The following is a 23,782-nucleotide window of genomic DNA, read 5'->3' on the forward strand; positions in this document are numbered from 1 at the left end:
AGATAGCTAAAGCTTTTTTCTATTAATATTTGGGGAGAAGACACTTAAGATGCTAGATTTTGGGCAAGGGAGCTTCCATAGCTGTTTGCCTCTTTTTTCCTTCAATCTTAGGAATTGGTGATGGTCTGGATAACAGTTCCCAGAGAGGTTACAAGCTTTTTGAGATAAATAGGCGAGGTTTTGGGGATGCTCAAAAGGAATGAGTGAAATCTGAGCTGCCTCAGATTTCTTGTTTCACAAAGATTGATAAGATAAGGACAGTTGCTCTCAGTTCCTCAGAGATTGGGTTGTAACTTAAATGACATCATAAGTTCATCAACCAGTCAAACTACATCAGCTCTAATTTGCTTCTTTTCCTCTGGGTACACAGTTTTATTTTAACTTAGGGAAGAAGGCCTAAAAAAATAAAATTTCCAATCAGGCCCCAAATATCAGCTTCCGTTTTAGCCAAATTCCTCATCATAAGTTATTAAATCCTGTTAAATATCTTGTCAGCTTTCAGCCAAGACAAACAGTAAGTATTCCTGGCAGTATTAAACAACTCCATTAATTTTTAATTTTAGTTTCCCCTTGACTGTTTAAGGGAATAACATAGCAATTTGCCAGAAAATCTCTCAGAGTCTTGTTAACTGTGGGAGGGTCCCACATGGGGCCCTCCTTCAAATGTAGGTATGGGGGTGTCAGTAAAGCCACTAGCTTACTAGACTTTTGTATAGTCTTTTCATTTAGGTATTTTATATGTTGATTTTTTTTATCCTTTTTGCAATGAAACTTTCAATAAGGCTATTTTGGAATTTTGAAACCTTTGCTTTTAAGTGCACTTCCTAAATGATTTTATCTAATTGAATATTCCTTCTAATGGCCAATGTAATTCCCCTGAGGCTGGCAGTTTGTTAGACCCCTTGCTGCAAATGGAGTTTAACTCACATTTCTGCCCAGCCTTATCTGGCCACAAATGGAGTGCAACTCACATTTCTGTCCGACCCTATTTTGGCTCCCAGCCCTACGGTTACCAAGGCAAGCTTTCAAGATACAAAACAAGCTTAGTAAGATCTCGCTGGAGTTTTTTTGTAAATGTTTACAGCTTCTGAGACCACAGTTTTTAAGCAGGTGTGCCAGAAGGTGGTGCGCTTGACTCTTTAGAAATTAAAGATTGCATTTAATCTGTCTGTTCCATGGTTCTCAAATCTAGTGCACAAAAGGACAAGTTTTGGAAGCTCAAAACAGGCCTGAAGTGACCACTGTAATTTTAAATCATCTTTGGTATTATCAGTCTGCTAGGACAAAAATTTACAAGAGGAAGGACTGTAGTTCTTAAATATAAAACCAGCTGGAGTTCCCAAGGGAGGTTGATCATTTATGGTTGTCCTAAAACAGTTGTTCCCCATAATTTAGAGAGGGCTGTTCTAGGATGACCAAGGCTGGAGGGTCTATGTTCTGGTCAGGTATGTGCTGCTTGCGAGGACCACTTCCCAAGCATCACCAATGGGCTGTTGGTCTCTCTTTTAAGTGTCTCAGAGATTCCTGAGCACCAAGTGGTGTGAGGTTGCTCAAGGGACTAGGATGGCCAATCCTTCATGTGTACCTTCCATGTGAGATTATGAAGTTCCTTCTGACCCGGGAACAAGGTATGTTCTTCTGCTGGGAGGCCCTTTGACAGCTGCACATCATGGACAGAGTCCTGACACTTCCAATAGGTTTCTAGTCACCTAGAAACAGCCCAAAAAGGGTTGGAAGGAGCAATGTCTCATCTTCAGAGTCAGAAGACCCTCATTTGAGTAACAGGAGAAATTAAGAGGTCTGCATTGGTTATCAAGAACAGCTGAATTTCAAACTGTAAGAGAATATAGCCTTTGAATAAAGTGAAAGTAAGACTCACTAGGAAATGCCCTTATACCCAAATCCTCTGCCTGTTAAGGTGAGGATGGAATTGTCCCCTCGAAAGGAGTGAGGACAGAACTGGTTAATCTGCCCAAATAAAATCTGGTCTGAACCTACTATTGAAAATAGGAGGATTGGAATCAGGAAAACTTATTGCTGGAATTCTGACGCCCGCGGAAAATGTCAGACAACAAGGGTCTCTTGGAGGTACCTTTCACGTGTCTGTGGCGGTGCTGGGGGCCCAGCATCACTTGCTCTGGATCCTGCCAACTATACCAACAAATGTCAACTGAGGAAAAATTCGCTACAATTCAAACAGCAGATATGTATTTGGGCAATTAGAATTGCGATTCAAGAGACATGGATTCAGGTAGAAGCCCCGAATGTGTTGTGATTATAGGAGTGGGGCTTAGGGTTTTTATGGGAAAAAGGGAGAATGAGGTGAGTGGTATTAGAGAAGAGCTCAATGGTGCTAGATGGGATAAGGCTGGGTTTGTACTTCATTGATTGGCCTGAGATTCAATCATCAGTCAAAAAGCTAGATTTATACTTCACTGATTGATTAGCGATTCAGTCATCAGTAATGTCCAATTTCATCAGTCCTTACAAATAGGATATTCTTGTCCTTACTGACTTCTTGGAATGTTGTCAGTTTGGTCCAGTTTGGAAGATAAAGAAAACAAGACGTGCAATGCAATTCCTCTGTAATGGCTGTTCTGGCTCTATTTTAATATGGCTCCACTCATATGGCACCTGTCATGCACATATGTGTGTGTACATATACACACACACACACACACATATGAATATACACATATATTTAATTTTCCAAATAAATATCTGCTTTATATGTATATAGAGATATTTTTATATATGTAAAGAGATTTTTTATTAAGAGTTGACTCATTCAATTATAGAGACTGAAAAGTCTCAAGATCTGCATTCCAAAGGCCTGAGAACCAGGAGAACTTATGATGTAAGTACTAGTCTGAGTCCTAAGACAAGAGAAGATGTCCCAGTTTGAAGACCCTCAGGCAAAGACAGCAATCCTCTCTTTCTCAGCCTTCTGTTTTGTTCTGGCATTAAGTGGATTGGGTGAGGCCTGCCCATGTTGGGGAAGACCATCTGCTTTACTCAGTCTGTTGATTCAAATGTTAATCTCATCCAGAAACACCTGCACAGACACACCCAGAATAACGTTCAACCAAGTATCTGGCACCACATGACGCAGTCAAGTTGGCAGATAAAATTTACCATCACAACATCCATATAATGGAATATCATACAGCAATAAAAAGAAATGAGCCATGTAAAGATGTGCAGGAACCTTAAATGCATATTGTAAGTGAAAGAAGCCAATCTTAAAAGGCTACATACTGTATGATTCCAACTCTGTGACATTCTGGAAAAGGCAAAACTATAAAGGCAGTAAAAAAGGTCAGTGGTTGCCAGGCATTTGTTAGGGAGGGAGTAGTGAACAGGTGGAGCAGAAGCATAGGGGATTTCCAGGACAGTGAAACTATTCCATATGATTCTACAATGGTAGATATATGATATTATGGTTCATCAAAACCCATAGAACTGTACAACACAAAGGCTGGGTCGCTTGTAAACTAGGGACTTTAGTTAACAACAATGTATCAATATTGGTTCATCAATCGTAACAAATATACCATGTCAATGCAAGATGTTAATAATAGGGGAACTGTGGGGTATATGCAAATTGTCTGTACTTTCTGTTCAATATTTTGGTAAACCTAAACCTGTCCTAAAAAATGAAATCTGTTAGTTAAAAAACAAACAAACAAAACCTAGTTCCATACAGCCAGATGTATCCCTTTTGCGATATCGCTACTTGTTGAATCTCTGTGGAGGCTGCAGGGTGTCTTAGATTTGATATTTTATTTTGTGGCTTGTAAAGTTTTTTTATACTCACACACTTCATTATTTTTTCCAAAGCCTGGCTGCTTTGTCTAGGGGCCTGGTTTCAAAAGCCTTTTCCACCTCAGTCATATATTCAACCAGACTCAGCTCGTGATCAGAATCATCTAAGCCTTCCTGTTGAACCAGAGTCCCCAGTACGGATTCTCTCTTTTCTCATGGTAGTTTTTATTTCCTGCTAGCTCACATAGATTTTAAATTTAAATGAAAATTTAAATTTAACATAGATTTAAATTTGAGAGTTTAAATCTCATCATAGATAGATTCTACAAAAAGTAAGAAAAATCAATCCGTCTTCAAGAAATAAAGCATTCAATAAGTCCAGACTCAGAGATGACCAAGATGTTAGAATGGACAGACAGGGAATTTAAAATAACTGTGATTAAAATGTTAAAAGATCTAGTGGAATAAATGGACAATAGACATTAACAAATGGGTAATTTCATTAGAAAGATCAAAACTATAAAACAGTCAAGGGGAAATGCTAGAAATGTAAACATGAGATCAGAGATGAAGAATTTCTTCAATTACCTTACTAGTAGTCTGGAAACTACAGAAGAAGGAATCAGTGGATTTGAAAAAAAATCAATAGGAATCATACAAACTGAAACACAAAGAGAAAAAAATACCCAAACAACTGTTGGATAATAACAAACTAACATAATTGGAGTCCCAGAAGAGGAGGAAAGTGAGGTAGAAGAATATTTGAAGAGATGAAGGCCCAGAATTTTCCAAAGTCACTGAAAGAATGTAAGCTGCAGATTCATGGGGAAAAAACCCTCTAAAAGTATCACTGTCAAAATGCTGAGAACCAAAGTTAAAGGAAAAATTTTGAAGGCAATCAGAGGGGGGAAAACATTACATATAGATCCAGCACCACAGCCTGGCAAAACAATCATTCGGTCAGTATGAGTCAAGCAGCAGCTGTGAGTGGCAATCTGACCCACTGCTGGGTTTCCCGTGTTCAGTCATGTGGTATGAAAACACAAAAAGTCATGTGGGCTAATTCTGGTATCTCTGGTTTGGGAGCTTTTCCAGGGTCCTGCCCCCCAATGGTCTTGCTGTCTTGTATCGTAGATACCAGGGCCTTGGCTTACAACAATATGGAGACTTCCCCAGGCCCAGGTTTTCCTGTCTCCAAAATGTAGGGTGGGAGCTGAGCCCTGTTTCTATGAGTTGGGTTATACAGTGCTTTCTAGGATTCGGGTTCATGGTTCTATCAGTGAGAATTATGGTTGCTTCCTTCCATTTAACTACAGGGGAAATGTCAGTATACATGGTTGTCCACTAGAGGGCGATATGAGCATTGACTTTAAACATGACTGAACTAGATTTCTAGCACAAATGTATTTGCACATTAAGGAAAAACATAATAAATGAACTCTAAAACAACGAAAATTTAACTTATTTTCATATTACCTTATGGTTTGTGCTATGGTTGGAATATAGTTAATATTTTCTAAAAATGCACATTAATAGGAGAAAAATCAAGTAAATGTAAGGCAAAATTATTGCTAGAGACATTCTAGAATGATAAAAGGGTCAATCCATCAAGAAATTATAATAATCATAAATATGTATACACCTAAGAACAGAATCCCAAATACATAAATCAAAATTTACAGAATTTAAGGGAGAAATAGGCAATTCAACAATAATAGAGGCTTTAATACCTAACTTTCAATAATAGATAGAACAACTAGATAGGAGACCAACAGGGAACTAGAAGACTTGAACAATATTATAAGCAAACTAGACTTAATATACACATATAGAACACTCCACACGATGATAGCAGAATACAAAATCTTCTCAAGTACACATGGAACATCCTCTGTATATGTTATAACATAAAACAAGTGGTAATAAATTTAAAAGACTGGAATCATACAATGTACGTTCTTTAATCATGATGGAATCAAATTAGAATTCAATAACAGAAATTTGGGAAATTCACAAATATGTGGAAATTAAATAACACACTCCTCAATAACCAATGGATCAAAGAAGAAAACATGAAGGAAAGTAGAAAATACTTTGATATGAATGAAATAAAAAGCACAACATACCAAAAATTAATGCAGTAAAAGTAGTGCTTAGAGGAAAACTTATAACTGGATGTATTAAAAAAAAAGATAAATATCTCAAATTAATAACCTAATCCTCCACATTAAGAACCTAGAAGAATAAGAGCAAGATAAACTCAAAGCAAGCAGCAGGAAGGAAAGTAAAATCACAGTAGAAATAAATGAAATTGAGAATAGGAAAATAATAGATACAATTAACAAAATTAAAAGTTAGTTCTTCGAAAAGGTCAGTAAAATTGACACACCATTAGCTATACTTATCAAAAACAGAGAGAGACAGAGAGAAAAGACTCAAATTACTAAAATGAAGAGTAAAAGAGGGTACATAACTACCAACATTACTGAAATAAAAAGGAAAAAATAAATAAGGGAATGCTAAGAACAATTGTGTACAAACAAATTACATAACCTAGATGAAAGGGACACATTCCCAAAAGAAACAAACTATCAAAACTGACTCAACAAGAAACAAAAAATTCTGAATATATCTATAACAGGAAATATTGAAGTTGAAATTTTTAAAAATTCCTACGAAGAAAAGCACAGAACCAGATAGCTTCACTGGTGAGTTTTACCAAACATTTAAAGAAGGAATAACACAAATTCTTTGCAAATTCTCCAAAAACTAGAAGACGAAGGATCACTTCCCAACTTATTCTTTGGACCCAGTTTTATCTGATACCAAAATCAGATAAAATATTACAAGTAAAATAAACTACAAACCAATATTCTTTATGAATATAGATGCAAAAACACTCAGCAAAATACAAGCAAACTGAATATAGCAACATATAAAAAGCATTATACCCCATTACCAAGTGTGATTTATCCCAGGAATGCAAGGATGGTTCAACATACAGAAATCAATCAATGAAATACAACATATTAATACAATGAGGAAAACACCCCACATGATTATCTCAATAGTGCAGAAAAAGTATTTAACAGAAGTCCAACACTCTCTCATGATAAAAACACTGAAAAAACTAGAAACAGAAAGGCACTACCTCAACATGATAAAGGGTATCTATGAAAAACCCACAGCTAACATCATACTTAATGATGAAAGACTAAAAGCTTTTCCTCTAAGATCAGGAACAAGACATGCATATCTGCTCTTGCCACTTCTCTTCAACATTGTACTGGAAGTTATATCCAGGGCAGTTGGGCAAGAAAAAGAAATAAAAACATATATATTTGAAAGGAAACTACCTCTATTTTCAGATGATATGAACTTGTATATTGAAAACCCTAAAGAATCCATTAAAAAAACCTCTTAGAGCTAATAAATAAGTTCAACAAAGTTATAGAATGAAAAATAAACATCCAAAAAATCAGTTTATTTCTAAACATTAGCAATGAATAATCTGTAAATAAAATTAAGAAAACAGTTCCCTGTACAATAGCATCAATAAAAATAAAATGACCTAGGAATAAATTTAACAAAAAAAAGTGCAAGACTTGTATACTGCAAACTACAAAACATCACTGAGAGAAATTAAAAAGACTTAAATAAATGGAAAGACATCCTATGTTCATGGATCAGAATAATGTTGTTAAAAATGACAGTTCTCTCCAAATTGATCTTCAGAGTAATGAAATCTCTGTCGAAATCCCAGCTTTCCCTTTCTCTTTGCAGAAATTTACAAGCTTCTAAAAATCATATGGAAATGTAAGAGATCCAAAATATCCAAAACAATCTTGAAAAATAACAAAGTGGGAGTACTCACACTTCCTGATTTCAAAACTAACTACAAGCCTACAGTTACCAACACTTTGTAGTGCTGGCAATAAGGATAGACATATAGATCAACAGAATATAGAATTTAGAGTCCAGAAATAACCTTTTACAGATAGGGTCAATTGGTTTTCAACAAGTGTGCCAAGAGTTTTCAATGGGAACGAAGGTTCTTTTCCACAAATGGTGCTGAGTCATCTGGATATTCACATGCAAAAGAGTAAAGTTGGACCTCTAACCTCATACCATAAACAAAAATTAGCACAAAATAGATCAAAGACCTAAATATAAGAGCTAAAACTATAAAACCTTTAGGAGAAAACATCAGTGTTATGTCTTCATGACCTTGGATTAGGCAATGTTTCTTAGCTATAACACCAAAAGTATAAGTTACCAATAAAAAATAGATAAATTGGACTTCATCAAAAATAAACACTTTTGTCATCTAAAGACATTATCAAGAAAGTGAAAAGACAACCTAGGAAATGGGAGGAAATATTTGAAAATCATACCTGATAAGGGGATAGTATCCAGAATATGGAGAGAACTCTTACAACTGAGCTATAAAAAAGGAAATAACCCAGTTAAAAAACGAGCAAAGGATTTGAATAGATATTTTACAAAGAAGATTTACAAAAGGCTATTAATCACAGAAAAAGATGCTCAATGTCATTAGTTATAAGGGAAATGCAAATCAAAACTATAATGAGATATTACTTCACACCCACTTGGATGGCTATAATCAAAACAGACAGACAATAATAAGTGTTAACAAGTATATGGAGAAATTGAAACCTTTGTATATTGCTGGTGGGAATGTAAAATGGTGCAGCCAGTTTGGAAACCAGTTTGGCAGTACTTCAAAAAGTTAATCATTGATTTACCATATGACCCAGTAAATCCACTCTTAGCTATATACCAAGGAAATTTAAAACATATATTCACACAAAAAACTTGAACATAAGTTTTCATAGCAGCACTACTCATAATACGTGAGAGGTGGAAAAAGGCTCAGCTGTCTTTCTCTCCCCTGGCTGCTAGCTCCTTTCTTCTCTTCCTGAGCTCTCTTAACCTCCTGGTGGGGTTGGTTGGGCCCAATGATTTCAACGAAACACTACTCTTGCTTCTTTTCACTGTCCAGTTGAGCTGCCTGGATTAAGCTCCAGATGCTTTAGATTAGGTTGAGATTTACCATAAAAACAAAGCAGCCGCTTAGCCTTCTTTGATTCTAGATCCTCAGGACTTCCTTTAACTTGGGTGAAAAGAGATCCCCCTGTGATACAGCATAGCATCACAGGGACTGCACTGGGGCTTGGAGCCAGCGCTTCACAGCATTGTCATCTGTAAATGGAGGCCAGTGTCCATCTCACAGTGCTCTTTCCCACATCTGTAATCAGGTGCCCTTTGTTTTCACTGAACTTGTGAAGTTCTGAGCTGTAAAGGAGGAATGCTGAGCTTCAATTCAGAAAAATCTGGGGTTGTACCCTGGATTTACCACTTAATAATTACAACAAACATTTTTGAGCATAGAATGTGCCAAACCCTAGGCTAAACATTTACACACATTGTCTCATTTCATCTCAACATCTATGTTATGAGTCATGCACTATAATCATTCCCATTTTACAGATAAGAAAACAAAGACATGGAGAGGACAGCATCTTGTTTAAAGGTATATATGTGGTGGCAGAGCCAAGATGCAAACTTAGATTTAATTCCAGCTTCCAATCCATTGACCATTTGAACTGTTTCAAGCTATGTGATATTAGCCACTAAACCTTCACGCCTCTATTTCCTCATCTTTAAAACAGCTAAAATACCTGCCTGAGTTGGTTATTTCATTCAAGTAGGAAAATAAATGTCAAAAGCTTTTAAAAAATGAAAACATCAAAACTAATGAAAAATTATAGTTCTCTGAAATAAAACTTATAAATGCCTTCTTATTCTCTACTCCTATGAAATTGTTCAATGGACACATTTAGATATACCGAGCATTTACAACCTCCACACCATGTGTTTAAGATTCAAAACTATATTTGAGAGTCAGATATTCTGCATCTGCTGTAACATAACTGAGTTTTTTTTCCCTAAAAATAATTGAAGACATGGCTCAAATGTGAATAGACATATTTCCTAAGAGCTTATTATGAGAACCCCGAATTAATCATAATAAGCCCTCACCAGCCCATTCCTCTTTGGTCTCCCACTGACTTGCCCTGAATTAGGAACCTGATGTACCATCTTGATTCATGGGAGTCTTTGATGCTCCTGGAAAATGCAAGCATTGCATTAATTGAGGCAACTATGATTCACCATAGAGAATGGGTTTGACTTGTAAATTCAGGAAAAAACCGGTTAGATTCAATTGTTTGACCATATTCACAGTTTATTTTATTTAAAGCAATCATACTGATGTATGAGTTCTACGGAAACTACGTTTACTGCATGTCTTAGTAGAAACCACCTATCAGTTTACATAAGCTGATAGTTTTACTTGTTCTTTTTGCTTCCTGTTCCTCTAGTTTGAGTTTCCTTGTTTTGTATACACCTCTGGGGATGGGGTATTGGACTTGGACTTGGGCCCTATGTCCTCTGAGGCCCAGAAGTTCTTCCTCTACACATCAGTAAGCGTGTACTCTGCACTACTCTCTACTAGGAGAGAGGAAATTGACAGGCTCCGGAGGGGTTGGAGGGTTTAGATAGGCTCAGTTTATCATGCGAGGCCTTCTGGCAACTAAAGCTACTCCTGTCTGCATCAGGGCACTTTCTCTTACCCTGCTGCAGTGGAAACCCCACAGGGGCAGGGCTCACGGCCTACTTGTTCACCGCTGGGTCCCCAGTGTTGTTGCAGTGTCTGACACACGGAGTGTGTGCTCAGTGGGTGTGGGGGTAAAACTTTACAATTGGAAAAATAGCAGAGCGTTCAAAAGCAAGCAAAGGACTTTCCAACTCAGCTAGCATTTCTTTAGTGCCTGACATTCTGAGCACCATGCTAAACACATTGAGATGTCATAAAATCCATGCACGAAAATGTATGCACTTACCTCATCAGGAAATCTTCTAGATACTTCCTTGCAGCCTATTAATAGTTTTGGCAACTGTAACAAGCATCTGAATTCCCACCCACCAGATTAGAAGCAGCCTGTTAGGGGGGTGAGAGCTGCCATTTGTGGACATGGGACAGCAGCAAGAATCGGCATCCTCAGAAGGAGCTCATAAACCATGCGTAACAAGAAAAAAAATGAATATGAAGAATCAAGCCTCTGCTGTTCCTCTCGGCCCACTAAAGAACACCGATGTGTGTGTTTCCTGGGCTTTCGTTGTATAGAAGAGGGTTAGTAAGTGAGGAGAAAAGAGAACAGATCAGGGGAAGGGACGTCCAGAGAAATGCTCGCCAGGCTGTGTTTGAAAGGAGTAGTTGGTGCTCTGAGAGGGGGTGGAGAAGACAAGACTAAAGGAAGTTTTCCTGGGATTGTGAATGTATTTCCCCTTTGTCATTCTGAAAATATTTTAATTTTGACATCATTATAGATTCACAGGAAGTTGCAGAGATAGTTAGGGGTCCCATGTATGCTTTCCTTTATGTGTTTGGGTTTTTTTTTATTTGTTTGTTTGTTTGAGAGGTGACTCTAAAGGGTTAAATTGTTTGGATATTAGATTGGTGTTTTCCCTAACTGTGGTATCCTGCTATGACAGGCTATGTAAAGGTTTGGCTTTTAATGAGTCATATAGAAGACAGAAATAGTAATTCGAAGAAACAAGCACGTCAGTCTAAATATGTTTAATGTGCACCAAGCCCTAAAAAAACCTAAACAAATTGAGAAATCTATGTCCTGCCATACAATGATTGATATTAATAATTATGATCATAAGTCATGCAAAAGAAATAAAAAGATTTGTGGTCCCTATTTAAGAAGGCAAAAAATCATGAAATACACCTATGGGTTCCGTAGCCAAAAACTGGAAATAAACCAATCAGTTAACTAAATTATAGTACATTTAGTCAATAGAAGACTATACACACAATAAAAATAAAGAGATATATACCTATACGTATATAAAATACATATATATGTATTGTCATGAGAAATGTCCACAATATGACATTCAGTTTTGAAATACTATATGTATCTGTAAAAAAGTCTTTAATATAATCCTGACAAGAGATTTTCACATATTGAGGTATCTGAGGTAGCTATTCGGGTTCAAAACTGACTCAGCTTGAGCTAAAAAGCCTGACTTATGGCCTATCAACATACGTTTTACCTCTGCTTATCCACTAAAGCAAAGAATGCGCTCTCTTAAGACAGGAATGCATACTCCCCGCCTATGCTCTATAGATAATGCCCTGTTTGTAATACCCAGATTAGTTTGTAATACCCCAAAATCAGGATCATGTTGACCTGCTAATTTGCAACTGAATGCCTCTCTGAAACTTTGATGAAAATGTATCCTGGGCATATTTAATGTATGTTCTTTGTCCTAAAAAGATATAAGACTGTACTGAAAACCATGCTTCTCCAGAACACTTTCTAAGGCCTTTCCCAGGTTATAATCCTCACTCTGGCTCATAACAAAACTCACCTCATTTCTCTTATCTATAGAATGGTTATTGGTTATTCTGTGTCGACAACCCCATCTTTGTGTGTGTGTTTATTTGTGACTCACCAACTATCTCCATGTTGTCAATTCCAGTGGTCATTTCTTTGTTGACAAAATCTTACTTGACCTCAAAGTAGTGTATGATATAGTTAATCAGTCATCTTTCTTCAAATGCATTCTCCTCTTGCTTCCTGTGACACCATATTCTCTTGGTTTTCTTCCTAGTTCTTCCTTATCCATCTCCTGGCCCTCCCGCTGTCTGACTGACCTCAATAAATGGAATGCTCTGTGGCCTTGTGTTGGATTCTTTTCTTTTCTCAGGCTTTATTGTCTCCCTGGCCAGCCCTGGTGGTCTAGTGGTTGATTTGGTGCTCTCACTGACACAGCCCAGGATCATTTCCAGGAAACACACCACTCATCTGTTGGTTGTCATACTGTGGTGGCTTCATTTTGTGGTGAGGTTGAAAGCTATGCCAGCAGTACTTTGAATACCATCAGGGTCACTGGTGGATACGTTTCAGTGGAGCTTCCAGACTAAGACAGACTAGCAAGAAGGACCTGGCCACCCACTTCCAAAAAAAGTGGCCATGAAAACCCTATGAATAGCTGTGTACCATTGTCTGACATAATACCAGAGGGTGAGAGGATGGCACAAAAAACCGAGCAGGGTTTCACCCTGCTGTAGACAGGGTTGCAAAAAGTCAGAATCCACTCCAAGGCACTATCAACAAAAATGATTTCCTAGGTGATCTTATAAAGTCTTTTGGCTTTTGACTTGAGGTTTCTATTCCCAACCTTGGCTTTTCCCCCCAGCTCCAGACTCTTAAGCTGAATTGTCAGTTTAACAACACATGGCAATCTCCGTAGCTGAAGATAGTATTTTGACCTGTTGCCTTCCAAAATCTCTCTCTCCCTGCTCTAAAGCATCTCTATATATGAACTTACCTTTTTGTCTTCCTGTCTTAACTAAGTTTCTCCTCACTCACTCTGCTCCGATTTCTCTTACCTTCTCTCTGGTTCTTAGATAAACCAAGTTCATCCTTGACTCAGGACCTTTACATTTGGTGCTCTCTCTTCCTGGAATTCTCTTTCTGACTTTCACTTGGCTAATCCCTTCTTGTCGTTCAGATCTCAAATGTCACCTCTTCAGAGAGCCCTTCCCTGATCATCACTTCTAAAGTTGCTCTCATTCCCCCAGAGCTCTCTACACCTGTTTTATTTTATTCATAACACATATTTTCTTATCTGTCTCTCTACTGAAATAGAGTCTCCATTAGATAGGGAATCTGTCCAGCTCGTTAACGCCTGTAACCAGAAGACCTTTGAAGAGTTCTTGGCACAGAACAGGTGCTCAATTAATATATATGTGTGCATAGAAATAAAGTTTGGAAGGATATATACCAAACAGCAGTTGTTAGCTCTGAGTGGGGAGTAGTATGGGAGGTAAATTATGAATTTAATTTCACTTTCTACCAAGATATGTTTCAGTTAGTCTTAAATTATTTGAAATGAAATTGTATTACTTTAACAATTAGAAAAATTAATAAACATTTTCAGTTAGAAAAATGATTGATAAACTTTTGATGTTAAAATAAACTGTTTAATTTGAATATGCATTTATGTGTGGGATATTTCTTCCTTTCGGATGTTAGGTAAGTAATGTTACTATATATAGTAAAATATCTATGATTTAGTAAAAGCACTGAAACATGAAGCAGCAGAAGCTTTTCACCCACTTCTCTTTCCTCTGAACTTGACCACTGTATCTCTCATAAATCATTTAAATTGATTTCTTCTTCAAAAGGTAACAAGATCAAACCATTAGCTTGATGATAATTTATGCTTATTTTTCTTTAAATTATTATATTTTACATCTTTATTTGATACGTTCATCCTGAAAAGGTTTATTTGTTCTTTGTATAAACACACTAAACTTGTAATACTAGCTGTCACTCCCAAGTCTGAATGTTAAGTCAACATATGTGTGAGAGACCTTCAACTTATCAAGTATTGCAGGTCACTGATTGTTTTGGAAACTCTTCTAATACCTGTGGACTTAGTTCAAGGCCAGTTAATTTTTTTTAATAGGATGAATAAATGGTTAATTGTTTGCTTTGATCACTCAAGTGTAGGCTGTCACCATATATAAGAAGTCTAGCTGGAATCTCTGTTCCGTGACATCCTTCCCGTTCTAGTTGCAGATTCTCCTCCTTAGAAGTTCTGCATTTCATTTGCAAAATGCTGACCGTGTCTCTGATCTGGGGGATTGTTATAGCAGTGGGCTGCTGCTTATGGCTTATTCTTGGAAGGAGGAGAAGGTAAGGAAAGTTTTGTCTTTAGATTGCGTTTTAGTTCATTCATTTAATGTTCTTTTACTTTCATTGTTATACAATAAATTTGGTTTTCTATACTTACATACACTAGCATTTCTTCTTTAATTTTTTTAAATTAAAAATTTAAAAAGCAGTTTAAATTTTAAAAGTGGTATCTTTTTTATTATATCTAACAGAAGATATAATGATAGTGTTTCCTTTTTAGTATTGGTATACTAGTGTTAATGCAAAAATGTACAACCTTGTTAAACATAATTGACAGAAATTTTATGAGATATCTGTGTATGTTTATATGTGTATATAAAGAGGAAGTCTGGATTAGTAGGGATAGAAGTGGTAAGAATGATCTTCAGTGGGAAGGGTCTCTTTCTATCATGTGGATTAAATAGATGCAATGACTAAATAAATGTTCTCTTCCAGCTAGTTCTGGGGCATTGTATAAACTCAGCCTAAGTTTGGACAAGAGCACAGAGCATGCATTGATCACTCTATTACTTTTTTCTTATTAATGATAATCAACCATAGTGAATTGAAAAACTGCTAAGTGTGTGCAACAGCCCTCTTATTTGTGTGTCATTTATTTATAATTCGTTCAAGAATACAAGAAATACAAATAGAGTCAGGTACATAGCCATCGTTTATTTAACTTCTGATCTCAGAGAGAATTTGAGGGGGGGTGGGTATGTAAATATTCTCTGATATCAATCTCCAAAAGATAGAATTACCCACAGCACATCTTCAACTGTGTAGATTGCTCTGTGCTGTGTATATTTTACAAGTCTTTTTTTCCTTAAATGTATTTTTAATTCAGGCCTAATAGTTTCTACTTTTAATCAAACTACTTATCTTTGAACTAAGAAAATAAAAATAATTATTTTATGCTATGTTATTCTATCAAGAGGAAGAGTTTTATGTTGGAAAATAAATGTTTATATTGTCTAATGAAAGCATTTAAAATAGCATTGTATTACAATTGATGATCCTGTCAATACTTATCTCACTTCATTTCATTTTATAACAAGCTAACTTCTCAACTGAGACTCTTCTCTTCAACTCTCATTACAAAATAATATCTTTAAACTATGAAGATTTTGCAAACTTTAATTTGCAGTCCTCTCTGTAATTCATTAGTATGTGTCTGTAAAGAAAACAAATAAAACATTTTGAGATATTTAGGCAAATGACGCTTAGAAAAAATATAAACGCTAGAATTTACTTTCATTTCTGCACTGAGAGCAAGAATCTCATTGGCCTTGTTGATCCTTTTATCCTCACCATCAGGAAAAGTGACCGGCATATAGTAGACATTCAATAAGTGTTTGTGGAATGTATTCATGGATAGATGGATGGATTTAGTAATCATTTTCACCAACATGTCATGTTACTAGGTTAATATAACCCATTATTTTAGTAAAAGAGCAGGGCCCCATCAACAAAAAAATATCTATAAACTGTAGAGTTTTGAAGATTGAAGTCAGTAATAAAAATTTTGAAACCAAGTATAAATAGAAAACAACATATAATTTTCCACATCTATCACATATTTGTATCTTATAGACAAATGGGTGAACCGCCTCTGGAGAATGGGTTGATTCCATACCTGGGATGTGCTCTGCAATTTGGTGCCAATCCTCTTGAGTTCCTCAGAGCAAATCAAAGGAAACATGGCCATGTTTTTACCTGCAAACTAATGGGAAACTATGTACACTTCATCACAAATCCCTTGTCATACCATAAAGTTTTGTGCCATGGAAAATACCTTGATTGGAAAAAATTTCACTTCACTACTTCTGCAAAGGTAACCAGTTTTGCATTTATACAGCATTCTGTTTGTTTGTTTTCTACTTTTTAGTATGTCAATCTACTTAGTCATTTTGATGTATTTAGACTTAGAGATGTTGAAGAGAGTTACACTTACATGGAGATTCTTAGAAACATAATAAATCAAATCAAACATAACTTTTTGGTGCTAATCATTTAAAAAGTCAAAATAGGTATAGATTTGTCATTTCTTATGAGAGTGAAATCAAACTTAAATATTTTACTGAGCCAGATGGCACTGTATGAGTAAGATAGGTACAAACTCACTCATGTCAATGATGTCTACACAGCACCCAGAGTGCATGTGGTGAAAACTTTATATTGAACAATGTTCAATAAATGTCCCACACTCATGCTACACTATTGTTTAATTTTGTTAAGGAACTGACCAGATATTTTGGCAACATTTAAATGTAGTCTAAGAGGCTCTTTTATAGAGAGAACTGCCAATATTTACTGAGTTTCTGCAAAAAAATATTAGACATGGTCTCTGTCTCTAAGTAGATTAAAGTCTGGTTAAAATACATCTACAAAGAATATAAAAGAGAACTAATGATTAAAAAACATTATTGATTGGCATCCAATCAACGTGCAAATAAATGCAGCAGCATAAGAAAAATAAGCAATAGACAACTGGAGCGGTTGATGGATGTTTCACTGAAGACCCGGGATTTAAAGTTGGCCTCAAAGGAGGGGTATGATTTGGTCATTTGTTTGTAAAGTGCTATGAAATCGTATGTGGGAAGACCGTTTTCCCTTTTTCATTTTAACTAGTAGAGAATTATGAAAGTATCTAATCTGTTTTCCTCCATTTCCTAACACTGGGTCAGGTTTAATTTCTTTTCTTACACATTTTATTTACGCTCAGGCATTTGGGCACAGCAGCATTGACCCGAGTGATGGAAACACCACTGAAAACATAAGCAAAACTTTCATCAAAACCCTGCAGGGTGATGCCTTGAACTCCCTCACAGAAGCCATGATGGAAAACCTCCAACTTGTCATAAGAGCTCCAGTCGTTCCTAAATCGCAGATACCTGCCTGGGTGACGGAGGGAATGTATTCCTTCTGCTACCGAGTGATGTTTGAAGCTGGGTATCTAACTCTCTTCGGCAGAGATCTTACAGGGCAAGATACACAGAAGGCACTTATTCTAAATAACCTTGACAACTTCAAGCAATTTGACAAAATCTTTCCAGCCCTGGTTGCGGGCCTCCCCATTCATGTGTTCAAGACCGCCCACCATGCCCGGGAAAAACTGGCAGAGGGCTTGAGACACCAGACCCTCGGAAAGAGAGACCACATCTCGGAACTGGTCAGCTTTATGAATGACACGCTCTCCACCTTAGACGACATGGAGAAGGCCAAGACGCACCTCGCTGTCCTCTGGGCGTCGCAAGCAAACACCATTCCAGCAACTTTCTGGAGCTTATTTCAGATGATTAGGTAACTAGCAACTTAACCATTTATTTCTTTGTTTTAGTAGAAAGCAGAAATTCAACTGTTTTAACTAAAGAAAAAGACCCGTGGTCTGTGGTACTTTCTCATGCTGTCAGTCAAGAATGTGACATTTACCCTTTTAAGTGTTTAACACCTGTCAGCTTATCCAATTCCCACAAAAGCCTAAGCAGCTGTGTCTGGTAAACGCATCTTCTGGAAGCAGAGCCGGTCCCAGAGAAGGGAAGGTGCTGGCGCAGGGTTGATGGCAGGTCTTCGATCTTAACGCCAGGATGTTCCTGGGTGCCTACTTAAGTCCGTGAATCCAGTCTTCATCACCATAAAAATATATTTAAGTGATTACTGACTTGTGGACAGAGAAGTGGCAGTGCCTATGCATTATTCATTTGTTTATTAAGTTTGTCTTATCACTCCATTAGTAATTTCTGTCCTACTGTTTATTTGACCAACCACGACGATAGCTATGGAGCAATCATAATATACTATGATTGATGAGATTTAGCTAGATTTTGCCTTTTAAAACTGTACATAACAAAAAACTGTATGTTACATATATTTGACATGACTTGATTTCTTTCTAAAGTGTTAGTCTTTTGGGAATTTGACATTCAAATGGTTTATAAAATTATTCCCATTAAGTTGGGTGTTTAGTATCACATAGACTCGGAATCAACATTCCATAGGATCGGGAATGCCAAATTTCCATTGATGGCTGATAATTTTATGTCTTTAATATAAACAATATATTAAAACAATCTCAGATATAAAAACCCATTACTAACCTATCTCAAATGTTAAATGTCTTCCAAAGTTTTTACTTGAGAAAGCTTTGTCCAGAATAAATTCACTTATTCACCATAAGGTTACAGCATCAGTTTACCATCATATAGGTAATAATGGCTATTTTATGATAGTCACGCAAATCTCATCAGTCAAACTTTTCTGAGTCTCATTTTATTGCAATTATGGCATATAGATCCTAGGCCACAGCTCTAAGGATCCAGTAAACTGCAATGCACTGAAATGAAGGAGCATTCCCTTCACACGTCAACGTGCTAGAACAATAAATTATGATTTAAATGGAAAAGCTGTTATTCTACCTGAAATAATGGTATAGATTTTAAAAGTAAATTTAAATTTCTACTTGCAATTTACCCAGTACTTTATAATTATCTAAGATGCAATTTTCCTTCTCAATTGCTGTATATATGACTAATTTGATCCTTTCATCCTTATTAGAATCATTTATTTATAAAAGTCTGGCCAAAGTTTTACTTCTATGTAGCAATGCCTTTTTAAGGCAACAATTCTTGCTAATATCCAAAGACTTAAACACAATTATGAAATAAAGTAAAAAATAAGTGGGAGTGTCACTTTCCCACCCTCTCTGGTATTTTGCCCACCTAGTTAAAAGAAGGGGAACATGACTATTTGTTTGCAGATCTTTTGGTATAGAAAAAAGTTATTTTCTGTATATCTTTTCCTTTCCCTTAACTTTCAATAGAAGCCCTGAAGCAATGAAAGCAGCTACTGAAGAAGTGAATAAAACACTAGAGAATGCTGGTCAAAAAGTCAGCTTTGAAGGTGGTCCTATTTGTTTGAATCAAATGCAACTGAATGACATGCCAGTGCTAGGTATGCTTACTATGTTACATTTCATTTCCTGTCCTACTAACAGTAATCGTCAATAGATATGCACTTGTTCTAGGCATTTTGCTAAGTATTTCGTATGTGTTGTCTCCTTTGATCCTCACAGCAATCCTATGACTAGAGTCTATGACTATTTCTCTATAGCAAGTGAGGAAACTGACACCTGGAGGTTAAGTCACTGCCTGGGATCGAATGGTGGAACCGATTACGGTGTTAGGGTGGGACTCAACCGTGTACTTTCAACTACGTCTCCGCACTGCCTACTTTGTCTCCTTTGTTATTACTCTTACCACTGATTTTATGGTTAATGGGAGCATATAATTCATTTGCATGAAATAAAGGGGAAAAAAGTACCATCAAGAAACCACAATTAGGGGCTAGCCCCGTGGCTGAGTGGTTAAGTTCGCGTGCTCCACTTCGGTGGCCCAGGGTTTCGCTGGTTCAGATCCTGGGCGGGGACATGGCACCACTCATCAGGCCACGTTGAGGCGGCGTCCCATGTAGCACAACCAGAAGGACCTACAGCTAGAATATACAACTATGTACTGGGGGGTGTTGGGGAGAGGAAGAAGGGAAAAAAAGGAAGATTGGCAATAGTTGTTAGCTCAGGTGCCCATCTTTAACAACAACAACAACAAACCACAATCAGCTGCATGGGTTGGGTGATGGGATTGAAGGTTATTTTATTTTTCTTATTTTTGCTTCTCTGTGTTTATAGAAATACAAAGGGCTATATTTTTCTAATAAGAAAGAGTTTTCTTTTTGGTTTTGTTGTTTTTCTCCAGAGGAAAGAAGCCAATGTGTGCTTTCAGGGACGCTGTGTCTTAGTGGAAGGGACTAGGAGGCAAACAGCACAGGTTCCATGTTGGGCTCTACTCTGCCGCGGGAGCCCTCCGACTGGTCACCTCACTCTTGGGGGCCTCACTTTTCTCATTTGTAAAATAAAGTGCTAGCATGCTATGATTTTACACACGATCATGTGATGAGCACCTAAGACATGACAATTAAAAGGATAGAGGCTGGACCTTCTCATTAGACCTATACATTTTAGCCATTCAGAGGGTGGTTCTTTTTGTCCTTTACATCTTTACCAGGCATCAGGGCATTCTCATACAACACTAGATAGTGTACTGATACAAATGGGTTCTTGTAAACACTGAATTGAGCTGCATCAAACATCTAGAAAAATATTTCCATATGAAAGTGTTATCAGTATATTAAATCTCAAAAGTGATCAGTTTTGAATAATTCACATAAAAATGATTTACTGATTTTTCCCAATTATATTAGATGTCTAGTGTTGTGTAGAAATAAGATTATTTTTCCGTAATATTATGAAAGTCTAGTCCCTGTTGATGACCAAGATTATATCTTTATCAAAAGATTATTATCTTAGATTATCAGATTGAAAAATACATTCAGACACAACTGAATCATTGATCACAGCATAGTGCTAAGAGAAGAAAGTTTGGGAAATTTTTATCTGGCCAGCTTTGCATAGTCTGTTCAGCTTTGTATTCTAGGCTGCCAAAAGTATTTCAGACTGTATATTATGTGGCCTTTAAATACTTGATGTGTTCTTCTTTCTTCCTTCCCTCTCTTCCTCCCTCTTCTCTTTTCATCCTTTTAAAAATATTTAGATAGTATCATCAAGGAGTCTCTGAGGCTTTCCAGTGCCTCCCTGAACATCCGGACTGCGAAAGAGGATTTCACTTTGCACCTGCAGGACGGTTCCTATCATATTCGCAAAGATGACATCATAGCTCTTTATCCACAATTAATGCACTTAGATCCAGAAATCTACCCAGACCCTTTGGTAAGTGACCATTCATGAAAGTTCAGTATCCAGGCGATGTCCACTCAGATTGAAATAAAGAGGAAATTTACCATTGCAGAATGGATTTGATCATTGAAGCTATGGGGATTGTCTCCTTTATTATGTGAAATATTCATTACATTTGGGAAAATCTGGATGATGACCTGAATTTTTAATTTTGATTCCTGATATTTGTCATCGCATAATCTCTGCTAGATTATATCTGCAATTGTGATAATAAAGCTGCTGCCTTTCTTTTTCCTTAAAACATGCCTGCTCCCAAGTCCAGGAAATTAGAGGCTAATATACAGGCTCTTCTAGTTTCTGATATGAACCCTTCTTTCTAGTTCGGCTAAGCGAGAAACTAGTCACCTGGGCGGGACGGGAGGTATCAGAAAGCTTTCTCTGCCCATCAGTTCTTATTAACCTCCTGCCCCTTATCACTTTCTGATTCAGGTATGGTATTTGTAAAGTACTAGTAGATTGGATTAAAAAAGAAAATTACCCTTTGGAGCTTCCAGGTCAAGAAAGAGATAAATTCCTTTAAAACTAGCTTACAGGTTTATTTTCTCTGTGTTTTTATTGCAGGCTTTTAAATACGATCGATATCTCGATGAAAATGGGAAGACAAAGACCGCGTTCTATAGTAATGGACTCAAGCTGAAGTATTACTACATGCCCTTCGGGTCAGGAGCTACAATATGTCCTGGAAGATTATTTGCTGTCCAGGAAATCAAGCAATTTTTGATTCTGATGCTTTCCTATTTTGAACTAGAGCTTGTGGAGAGCCATGTTAAATGTCCCCCTTTGGACCAGTCCCGTGCAGGCTTAGGCATTCTACCGCCGTTAAATGATATCGAGTTTAAATACAAATTCAAACATTTGTGAATATATGGTTGGAAAAAGAGGATGCTAGATGATGTTACAGGGCTGCAGAGCACTTATCCACGCCTTTCGACGGATGCATTTAGTGGTAGTGGAGCCGATTCAGCAGGTCCAATTCTGTTCATGGACGCTTGCTTGTGAATCTTAACAGTTTGGTGACAGTTTCCAGATGCTATCTCAGACTGTGCTGGGAAAAAAACTAGTTTCTAGAAGCACAGTAATTTGTTTTCATTTGAATAAGTCAGTGAAGGTTCAGATAGCCAGAGACTGAACTGCATTATTTTCAGAGGAAAAAGTCTTTTTTTCCCAGTATGAAGATATTCTAATTGGCAGAAGGTTTTTTTCCTAAGGAAACAGCTTTTTTTTTTTTTTTTATAAAAACCACCCAACGATTATGAAAAAGGTACAAATTCACGTTTTAGTGAAACTGCAAGATTTTTTGATTAGATATGGGGTTCTTTGGGTATAGATGTATGTTATAAAGGATATTTCATAGGATTATATCATGCATTTTAACTAGAAAAAAGTATTTTTCAGCTTTCCCTATACCCAGTATTCAGAACTTTTAAAATGGTGATATTGATGTCCTGAAAACATTAAAGTTTGGTTTTAGTATTTTCCCTTTATGTTTTACTTTTGCTGGAAACTAGTGTCTATGTCAGGTTTCAATTATCTTATCGATCCTTTCGTTAGATTCCATATTATTGAGAAGAATTTTTCAGAGAAGGCGGTTTTTCTGATATTACTAGACATGCATCAGTGAAAAGAATGTAGCTCTCACGTGATATGTTTTAAAAGTAACGCTGCTTGAAGATGACCATTGAAAAGCTTTGCATAGAAAACATGCAAAGAGTTTGCTAAAAGCAGCTTGGCATTATGTTTTATTTAAATACTTTTTACCTTCAAATGACTTGTAGCTGAAGGAAAGATAATTTAAGGCTGTATGATATCGTTTAACTACTATGTACAATAGTGCTTTGGCAAAATATTTTAAGTATTGGAGTTATCAGCTATAATATTTTTACTGACATTTCTGTATGGATTTATACGTAAATTACATTTCACTTTTTTCTTGTACTACTAATATTAAGAAAATATTGTAACATCTAATACGTTTGAAATAACTTACCTTTCAGAAATAAAAGTGTGAATTTGTGTTTTAAGTTTTGAGAATGTTTAAAACATTCACCTACTGATAAGCGGCAACAATTTTGTTCATTACTCATCTCTTAGAAAAAGCAAAATAATCATTCACTCAAAAATCTCCTCCATACTTCATAAAATTTATTAAAGATTTTTAATTTTACTATTTAATATTATCACAGAATTAACTCTTATGTAGGTTATTTTTCCTATTAAGAAAATTAAACTCGTTTAGATGCGGTTCAAGATTTTAAAAATTCTGTTTCATAGCAAAATGTTTTAAACTAAATTTCTAATGTGGTTTCCAAATGCATTTTGTAACTCACTGAATGAACGCATACATCTTTCTACATCTTTATTCTTGTACAGTGGAGGTTGGCAGTTGGCAGAACTGTGGGCCCAACGTGCCCCTCCACCTGTTTGTATA

General features: G+C 36.5%; 1 protein-coding gene across 2 annotated transcripts in view; it reads left to right on the forward strand.

The window, feature by feature from the left end:
- CYP7A1 (cytochrome P450 family 7 subfamily A member 1) overlaps positions 1–23,375 on the forward strand; it is a 53,964-nt gene extending 30,589 nt beyond the window's left edge. For both annotated transcript variants that reach the window (XM_070481222.1, XM_044780187.2), the window contains 6 exons: positions 14,445–14,567; positions 16,140–16,380; positions 17,272–17,849; positions 19,366–19,496; positions 21,152–21,327; positions 21,916–23,375. In XM_070481222.1, coding sequence (XP_070337323.1) covers positions 14,488–14,567; positions 16,140–16,380; positions 17,272–17,849; positions 19,366–19,496; positions 21,152–21,327; positions 21,916–22,215 — 1,506 coding nt within the window. In that variant the 5' untranslated portion in view covers positions 14,445–14,487 and the 3' untranslated portion in view covers positions 22,216–23,375. The remainder of the gene's footprint in view (positions 1–14,444; positions 14,568–16,139; positions 16,381–17,271; positions 17,850–19,365; positions 19,497–21,151; positions 21,328–21,915) is intronic.
- Positions 23,376–23,782: the final 407 nt, after the last annotated feature.

This window comes from Equus asinus, chromosome 12 (genome assembly GCF_041296235.1).
Source record: "Equus asinus isolate D_3611 breed Donkey chromosome 12, EquAss-T2T_v2, whole genome shotgun sequence".
NCBI lineage: Eukaryota > Metazoa > Chordata > Mammalia > Perissodactyla > Equidae > Equus > Equus asinus.